The sequence below is a fragment of the Pinus tabuliformis genome, chromosome X (assembly GCF_031772625.1).
Source record: "Pinus tabuliformis cultivar Carrire ecotype Pingquan chromosome X, CPIR1, whole genome shotgun sequence".
NCBI classification, from domain to species: Eukaryota; Viridiplantae; Streptophyta; class Pinopsida; order Pinales; family Pinaceae; genus Pinus; species Pinus tabuliformis.
In genome coordinates, this window is record NC_142308.1 from 1,128,639,245 (window position 1) to 1,128,649,375 (window position 10,131).

Sequence of the window (10,131 nt, forward strand, 5' to 3'; positions counted from 1 at the left end):
AAATCTGAAAACAAGTTGATGTTACCTGTTGCCTGGGTTCTGGCTGTGATCCTGATCCGCCTAACCCAGAGTCGCGCATATGGCCCTTCTGCTGTCGATCTGCCTTAAAGATCAGATCCGTGTGCTGTCTACGCCTTGGTCTCTCTGGATCTGGCTTATAGGGATCATTTTTCAGAGATCCGTCTGCTCTGTCAAGAGTATCTGTATTCAGTTGGAGAAAACGGGCCTCCGAGCTCATGGCCGCTTTGGTTAGGGCCACTACATCTGGCATCCGTTCATTGTCATATGCCCTCGCCTATTCAGATGAGTATTGGGACGCCGCAGTCCATATGGCCCATAATCTCTCTCGCGCTGTCCAGATCGGCCGCACTACCTCTCTTTTGTCCTTTACTACTTGCAGATCTGATCGATTGCCCTGATGCTGGAGAAGAAGGTGCCCACCTATTGATGTTCTGTGGGGATTTCCTACGTGGCCCCCATCTCTGGTATGCAAGGCGGCTGCGTCATTAAATCCTGGTGTAGAAACCCTAGCTTGATCAGCGTACTCATTGTGAGGAACAGAGAAGGAATTGCGAATGTCCACAGTGCCGTCCGCAGAGATAGAACTCAGAAGGGTACCGATGACACGGTCGGACTGGTCAATACGCCTCACAAAGGAATCACCTGTATTGAAGAGAGCCGTGGGATGCAGCCTCGCCGTCAAGCCTGTTGAGGACGAGGGAATCTGCAGCATCGATTGCCCTTTCGCCATTTTCCCTCCGCCTTATTATCTATAATTATTATATATATCTATATTTATATAATTTCTATTAAAGACAAAAATGCTATAGAAGAATTATGAATAAAGTTATGTATTTTTTTTTCTTGTGAGGGAAAATATTAGCAAATAAACTCGAAGGGATCATATCTCACTGATCAAAAGAGAAATGAACCTGTGACCTACTAAACAAGAAAGTACTTAGGGACCGACACTCAACCAATTTAACTAACCCTTACGGCTAATGAATAAAGTTATGTATGGGGAAATATATATATATATATATATATATATATACACACACCAAAAAAAAATGGAGGAGAAAGAAGAAGATGGGAATTTAAGACATTCATGAAGAAAGAGCAAGAATTCAACTTTTACTTAATTTCCAACGATCATCCCTGTTTAGATTATTCGCCTACTTCTCAATTTCGATCATTTCCCTTAAATTCCTATGATAAAATTGATCCCTTATAATTTTATTACCTAGTTTTAAAATGATATAGATAAAACTATATTCTTTTATTTCTTTTTCATTTATATTAAAATACTTTATAAAAATATTATAATAATAAAATAAACAATTTAGCCCCAAGAGTTAGTTTAATCGGTCAAATCAGTGCCTCGCCAATCGGGAGGTCACAGGGTCAATTCCCGAAAGCTCTTGGGGTCAGGTCAAGTAAATATGGCCGAGGGGTGTTGATCCCCTTCGGGTGGGGTCCACCCTAGATATTATTCATGTGGACGTAGCAGCTACCCAGTGACCAAGGGTATCCGTGAACCACAAGTGAAAAAAGAAAAAATAAAATAAAATAAACAATTTTTTGAAGCAGTAAATTATATATCTTTACCCCATATATATGATGATTCAATAACAATAATAATACAAAATTATAAAAGGTAGAAGCAGATTTAAATTGACAATCTTTCTAAACAAAATACAATTTAATAAAAATAAAATAAATATAACAATGAATATAAACTTTGCAAGTTTTATAATAAAAAAGCAACGTAACACCAATTTTATCTAAGTTCATAATGCCAACATTACTCATGATATTTGTTCAAACGTTACTTAAAATTTTTAATAGTATACTTGATACTTTAATAGGAAAATGGTAATTACTCTTATTATTATATTTACCGCAAGTATGGTATTACGCATTCAATTTTTCTTTGACTGCTTATTAATTTGATTTTGACAAAAAATTAACGTCATTTATTCATAATTTAACATTGGGAATTCAATTTATTTATTTTTTCCCTTTGGAAAAGTCGTAATTTTCATTAATCAAAGAAAATTACATTTTGTAGATGCAAAATCATATGCTGTATGTGAGGCATACAGCCCATCATGTCTGTATAATCAAAAGATGGTGTACTCCATGCCGGGAGACACTGCACTATCACTATAGCTTCAAAAATCTCTACACAAAGAGTATTTAAACTATCATATATATGTCTGGTTACATTATGCATAAATAAAATTATATAACAAAAAAGTATAGATCAGCTCCTTCAGAGCTAGTTAATATGTAATGTCTATATAAGGTCTATGGTAGTGCTAATGGAAGGTACCATCCCTCTGTTCCTGGATCATCCATGTCCCTATAGGCCTATGCGCTACTTCCTTGGATAGGAGATTGGCAGCTGTGTTCCGCTCCCTATATATATGATGACAAACAAAAGTGTCAAAAATATTGATGAGTTTATAAATCTCATCCATAATATGACTCAAAGAAAATGCATTACAATTTGTAGTTTTGTTTATCCAATTACACACAGTTTTTGAGTCCCCATATAATTGTAAGTTTCTGCAATGTTTTTCCAGTGCAAATTATATGGTATATTTGGCTATGATAAGTTCGGCAAAGTTGTTTGTACCCCTGCCTAGTCCCATTTGTATTTTGAAAGAATGAGATTCCGAAAGGTGTAGTATGGCACCCCCCCACACCCAATGTCTTGTGCTAAGCCATCAAAGTAAAGCCCAAGGATGTGTGTGATTTATGCTTTCAGGGATAATATGCCTGAGAGTGGAATTTGTTTCATCCTCAGGAATGATTTGGTAATCTGATAGGATGCGGGTTGTGATAGTCGACCAATGGGGGGGTGAGTTCTGAAAAATGTATCGATTGCGGGCAATCCAAATAGCACAGCATGTGAGAACAGGGATATTTCTGGCTTTTTCCAGGGAGGTAGCAGACCACCGAGAGCCCCAGGCCTCTCAAACTGTTGAGCCCTGCCAATGGGTGAGAGAGGGTAGGTGTGAGTGGATAGAGCTCCATAGATCTTTTATAGCGGGCACATGAGGAAGAGATGATCCACCATTTCATTACCGGATTTGCATAGACAGCACCAGAAGGGTCCATGGAAAGACCTCTTACTTAAGTTTTCTCCTGTGGGTATCTTGTTCCTCAGAATTGTCCACATGAGAAGCCTCGTTCTGGGTGGCGCTTTTAACTTCCATATACTACTCCACCAAGGTTCACATAATGGTGGCTTTTTAGAGTCCATTAATACTATATAGCCTTCTTTTGGTGAGTATCTCTCGTGTTTTTTTGGAGCCCTATTAGCTCATCCTCTCCTTCCATAATTCTGATGTGCGATTTAGTAAGAGCATCTATGTATTCCTTCCATTGTTGCTACCATGTTTGTGGGATTTGTAGTGCCCGCCTAGATTTCCAGGCTTGTTGTGCAAAAATAGAGTGTTATCTGTCTGCTATATGACTGATATGAGTGATACCCCTGGCAGAGAGATGGGTCTTTAGCTCCTCAAATAGCATGTGAGCGTTTCCACATCCGATCCAGGGGTCTATCCCTAGTCTAATAGATGCTCCCGAATGTATTCTCCATGTGAGTCTGTCCTGAATAAGAGACATTGATTGCAAAACTTCCTTCCATATGATTGATATGCCAACATAATTCCACTGTGGTTGACGGAGCCAATCCATGAGACTTTGTGGAGCAATGTATTTAGAAATGGCCACCTTTGTCCACAAACTGTGCGAGGTGATTAGCTGCCATCCTAGTTTGGCCACCAAGGCAGTAGAGAAATTTTCTAGCCTTTTGATTCCCCACCCCCCCCCCCCCAACTTCTTTGGGAGAGCAAGGGATTCCCATTTGGCCCATGCAAATATTTTCCCCGACTGCTTCCCTTTCCACAAGAATCTACAGCAAAGATTTTGTATTCTAGATAAGATACCCCTTGGTATCCAGGCCAGCGACATCCAATACACTGGTGTGGCCTCCAAAACTGCTTTGATGAGTATCAGCCTGCCTGCTCACGACAAGTATTTGTGGTACCAAATGTTGAGCCGCTTTTCCATCTTGGTAATAAGCCAAATCCAGTCTGCGATTTTGTATCCATGAGGCTTTAATCTATAGCCCAAATATTTTAGTCCCTCCTCTAGTTGCAAAAGGGTGTAAGGGAATCTGTTCAAGGCATATTGTATCTCGTGTGGGGAGCACCCAATAGCCATTATGGTGGACTTTGCATTATTTACCATCATGCTTGTGGCCGATAGGAAAACAGAGAAAGTGTTTTGTAGTGAGGTCAAATCACCAATACTCCCATTTAGGAAGAGCAGAACATTGTCTACAAAGAGTAAGTGCGTCAATGTGCAACTATCTGTGATCTTGATACCTCTTAGCCTTCCCCTTCGATGTTCCTCTTTTATGATTCTGCTGAGACCCTCCATGATGAGTAAGAAGAGTAATGGTGACAGTGGGCATCCCTGCCTGAGACCTCTCTCGGAGTGAAAGAAAGGTGATGCCGCCCCATTTACAAGGACATTGAATGATACATTAGTAATGCAGCACATTATCCATTTTATGAACTCGTATGGAAAGCCTAGATGAGTTAGAAGCATTCTAATGTAGAGCCAATTTACTCTGTCAAAAGCTTTCGAGAGATCTACTTTTAAGACCATACCTTTTAGTTTCTTTGTCTGGATGGAGTGCAGGATTTCTTGTGCGGTTCCGACAGCCTCATGGATTTGTCTGTCTTGAAAGAAGGCGAATTGTTCAGCTGAGATGTGGTTGGATAGGATCGGCCAGAGGCGATTGGCTATGATATTGGATATGATCTTATAAATGAAATTTCACAAGGAGATGGGACGAAAGTCATTGAAGGAGGTGGGATTGTCAATTTTGGGGATGAGTGCGATGAAGGTTGAGTTGTAGGCTTCGTACATCTTTCCACTAGATTTACAGTCCTCTATAACTTTTAAGAGGTCTCCTCCGAGAATATCAAAAAGAGCCAGGTAGAATTCCACATTCCATCCATCTGGGCCTGTGCTTTTGTCCTATTTGAACCATTTTAAGGTGGCTCCAAGCTCTCCCAAAGTGACTTCCTTTGTTAGTTCCAATGCATCATCCTGGTCGATGAACTTGGGAAACAGCTAAGTTGTTCGCATAACTTCTGCTAGGGTAGCAGTTTGAGGGGCATTGTATATATGCCTAAAGTGAGATGTAGCCATGGCATATAATCTTGGGAAGGTGTTCACTATTTCTCCCTGCTCATCTGTTAGTTACCAAATTGTATTGATAGCCTTGCGCCCGTTCGCAAATTTGTGGTAGAATTTAGTATTATCATCTCCCTCCATAAGCAATATGGCTCTGCTTCTTAGTCATCAACTTTCCTCTCAGTCCTTAAGTATCTGACTCCTTTTGGCCAGTAGGGATGTAATTTTGTCCTTGTGTTCTGGGGAGGAGTAGATCCCTCCATGTTCATTCTCAAAGACCTCTATTTCTTCTTCAGTAGCCTTGAGGATAAGGTCCTCTAGGGTTCGCTTCTTGTGTGCCCATATTTTGGAAATATTCTTCAGTTCTCTCAGGTTGTGAGCAAAACCTTCTGTGATGTTCCCTCTGGCCACTGGGGGGTGAGTCTTCCAAAATTCAGTGACTAGCCTGGTGTAGTCTGCATCTCTTAGCCAGGCAGAGTTGAATTTGAAGGGGGCTCTAGGTTTGTTCATTCCTCCCCTAATTTCCAGGTATATCGGCCTATGATCCGATATGCCCCCTGAACCAACCCACTATCTAATTCTATGTCCCATGTTCAGTAGGCGCTCCTTAATGAGGAACCGATCGAGTCTCTTGGATAGGCTGTCCTCTCCTGTTCTGTTGTTCCTCCAAGTAGGTTGAATTTTGGATGAAGGGATATCAATAAGGTTATGTTCCTCCAGAATGTTCTCAAAGAAATCCGAGAGAGTATCCCTTTGTGCATTATGCCCCCAAGATTTCACAAATCCAATGGAAAAATTTAGGCCCCCCCCAGAATGACCTTATCCTATTGAGGTATGTGAGAGTTTAGCAACATGTTCCAATATTCTTCCCTATTATGACAGGGACCATCAATATTAATGATCCTGAGCTCTGATTCAATTTCAGAAGAGTGGATGTTCGCCCTGATGTGCCCAGCACTTCCCCATATGTTACATATTCTGATGGAGCGGGAGTTTATCCCCAGGGCCAAACCCCCTGAGCAACCAGTTGCATCTAGAGAGTGAAAATTCCACCCAAGAAGCTAGGATTCGAGCAGATGTGTGATAATGCTAGCCTAACCCAGGGTTTCTTGTAGAAAGAGGACATTGATCATCTCAGATTTAAGCAATCTTCGCATGGCTAGTTTTTTCCCAGGGCTGGCCAACCCTCGATAGTCGAAGGATAACATCTTCATGGAGGGGGGTGCACAAGGGTATTCACTGCTTTAAGAACCCAATCAATAGAATGTTGTCTGCCAGATGCAATCTCTTCCCCAACTTGTAGAATGGCTTTCGATAAGGAGGAAGGTCGGCCTCGAAGTTGTTTCTTGTGGGGGGGAGGAAATTAGACTGATGCCCAAGGAATCAGGTGCTTGAGATCGGGTTCGGGATCAAAGAGGGTATCTAGAATATGGAGGGTCAGGTACAGGGATGGAAGGGATGGTTGGGGGATTCTCAGGAAAAGAAGGTGGAGTGCATGATAAGGAGGGAGGAGGAGGCTTAAGGGGGCATGCCAGGGTAATGGGAGGTATAGTGCAGGGGACAGTGGTCTGAACAATATTCGATGCAATGCAATAAGATGAAGCAGTAGTAAAAGTGGAGGAGGAAGATGATTCTGACATACCCATGGAGAATGCAGCCTCGACAAGCACCCTTGCTCTGGTCAGAGGAGGAGAGGGTGGCCTGTATGGTTCTTTCCCACGCTTCTTCCTGGCCTCCTTTGAGGGTGCTTTCTCTGCAACAGCTTGTGCCAAGTGATTCACTGGCTCTTCATCTGGGGGGGGCTTCCCTATGTATGAGAGCTCTTTTGCAGATTGACATTATCCTTTTCTTCATCTCGCACCTTACTATTCAAAGGGAAATCCTTGAATAGATGTCCCACCTTATGGCATCATCTGCAACGGAACAAGACCCCTTCATAATCCAGAATTTGATGCCGAGAGAATGTTCTCCACTGTAATGTAATGTGTTCCTGAAGACCCCCACTCGTATCCAAATGTACCAATACCTTGGCATATGCCATCATTCCAGTAGATAAGTAAGATCTATCGTGCTCAAGGTAAGTGCCCAGGGTATTACCAATGCGTCGAAATATGTCCTCTGACCAAAGTTGGAGGGGCAATCCCAAAATCTGAACCCATATTGGTCCGACTCCTATTTGTTCTTTTTCTGGGTGGAATAGTGGGTTCCAGCAATGCAGAAGGACAGGGGCTTGTTAGAAATGCTAGAAGGAGGACAGGACCCAATTTGTGTGCTCGACTCTGGAAAACTGCAGAGCGAACCAACCTCTAACAAAAGTTTGTACAAAAGGTAAATCGGCCAAGTGTTGCCCCCATACCTCTGAGGTCCAAAGCTTCAAATGAGCTAGTGTGTAGCTTCTGCCTCTGATCCTTCCAACCAAAATGCAGTCCGTCGTGTCCATGGAGTCGCCCCACTAGATATCTTCCCCAAGCCTGATTATGACGTCTTCAACTTTGGATTTGAAGCACTTGCACTTTTTGCTTGGCCTTGCAGCAGCTTCAGAGGAGTCAGGCCGATCCTCGTGCGGAGTAGGGTTTGCAAGAGGGTTTTTAGGGCTTAGATATGCACCTGCAAGAATAACGCCTGAGAGTGGGGGAACCATAGCGTAGCTGCCTGATGGAGGATCCGCTGATGTAAATGCCTGAGGAGGCCCTTGAGCTGGGTTCGAGGGGATTCCTGGAGGGAGGTTAAGGGAGCCAACTAACGGAGGGGGAGGAGGGTAATGCAAGGTATCAGTCGTAGGGTTAGGGCTAATACAATCGGTGGTGAATTTAAATGCTGACGGAGACTAGGGAGGGGAGGAGGGTACCAGCCAGACTGGAGGGGGCTCGAAGAAGGTCACCGTAGAACTGGAGGGTCCCGAGATCGAGGGCAGGCCTGCGATGGTGGCCGTTAGATCACAACAGAAGGGGAGCATATCTTTCGAGGCGGAGTGCGAGGTTTACCATATGTTGACACCTTCCAACGGATCCTCTGAATAATCTACAATATCCAACTCCATGGTTGTTCTGAGGAAACCTCTCCCAGCTACCTCCGAAACAATCGCAATCGTCGCAGCGATGCTAGGTCAGGTAGATGGCAGGTAAGCTGTAAAATAGTGAATAAATCACGGGGCAGGGGTTTTACATGGCCATTATGTAGAGCTGAATCATGTTACGGTGACCACCATGGTGTCGATAGCCGAGTGATAACGAATGCAGGTAAGGTGCAGGTGAGGTACAGGTTACTACAGAACCCTAACCCTTTTCAAACTGGCGCTGGAGCTCCATCAGATCTCATATGGGGGATCCCTCAGTTGATAGTGGTTCATTTCTTGGGAATTCAATTTTTATCATTTAAAATTATTTATTTGTAAGGTGATTGGTTGAGGTCTTATTATAAGCTTTTTAGTAACTTCCATTTATATTAGTTACTGATTTTTTGTTTTTTGTTTTATTTTTTTTTATTTTACTTTCTGATTTTTATTTTTACTTCCTTTTTCTATTATTTCCATTTTCATGACTTTTAATTTTTATCTATGTTTTCAATTTAATTTAAGATGACTTATTATTATATTAAAAACATATTTTAATAATTTTAATTATAAAAAATATATATATTAATAAAAAATATAAAAAACACACATATATTAAAGTGCATATATGTTAATATAAATAATATTAGTTAATCATATTTCTTAATTTTTGGTGATGGCTTTCAACAATACAATATTATATTAGTTGTTTTATTTTTGTGATAAAATTTTATGTCTTTATTGTTTTTTTAATTTAATTAAGCTTTATTTAAGCTAAGCAGCAGGTACTAGCTACTATGATGCCCGTGTTTCTATTGTGAGACTTAAGAGATGTAAGCTTCTTATTGTTATTTCTAGTATGTTTTCCAAGTTTGTTATTTGAAAGATGTAAATAAATTGTACTAGCTACTATGTAGCCCTTCTTTCTATTGTAAGACTTAAGAAATGTAAGCTTTTTATTGTTATTTCTAGTATTTTGTCCAAGTTTGCTATTTGAAAAATGTAAATAAATGGAAAACCGAATCTCCTTTTCATTTTATAATTAATTACACCACATGTAAGAGTCATGAAAAATATCAAATTCAACTCAGTATTAAAAATTAACATCACACACATTAACTATTTAAAAACATGTTAGTGTGTATTCAAAAGAGTGCCCAAATACTTTCACATAGTATTGAAGAGTATGTTGGAATGTACTTATAGGAATCCATTATGGGGAACTTCCTTTTCCAAAGTTAATGAAGTATTAACTATTCTAGTGTTTAAAAAAAAAATGTTTTTTCTCTTTGTTGAATTTGGACATGTTAGGTTTATTTGAGGTTTTTAGCTACTTGTGGGACATTTTAGAAAACAGATCTATATTTTATGGGCACTTGTGTCAATAGTGCTCCTTGCCATATGTTTGTATCACACAGTCTACTAGTTACTACTTGTTTCCTACACATCATCTTGAGTGATCATGTCTTTGGTAGTTTTTCTCTTCCACCGTGGTAAGATGTCTTAAGAATGCTCATATTTATTTTCAATGTTGCTCAAGTCTCATCAATGTTATAGTAATTTGTTGGCTTAATTCTATTCTCTGGCTCTAATTAGATTTTACCATTGCCATGGATTACATCATCATCACTTTAATGTTCAATATGAAAGGCAGAGAACAAATTTAACATAAATTGTCAAATAGCCTCACCATTTGCAAATTGTTTATCTAACCATGACCAACAATAACGTCATCATTATCTTTGTGAACATGGTGTAAAGCATTAATTTTGTAAAATATGTAGAACAAAACAACTATAATGGTGTCATCCTAGGACAATATATTAACACTAACAAAGTAGAAAATAACACAAATATAG

General features: G+C 40.3%; 1 protein-coding gene across 1 annotated transcript; it reads right to left on the bottom strand.

The window, feature by feature from the left end:
* Positions 1 to 295: 295 nt before the first annotated feature.
* LOC149143809 (uncharacterized) lies at positions 296 to 751 on the bottom strand. The gene has a single exon (XM_089451945.1). It carries the CDS (start codon positions 749 to 751, stop codon positions 296 to 298), a length of 456 nt encoding a protein of 151 aa, XP_089308071.1.
* Between the last annotated feature and the right edge of the window lie 9,380 nt (positions 752 to 10,131).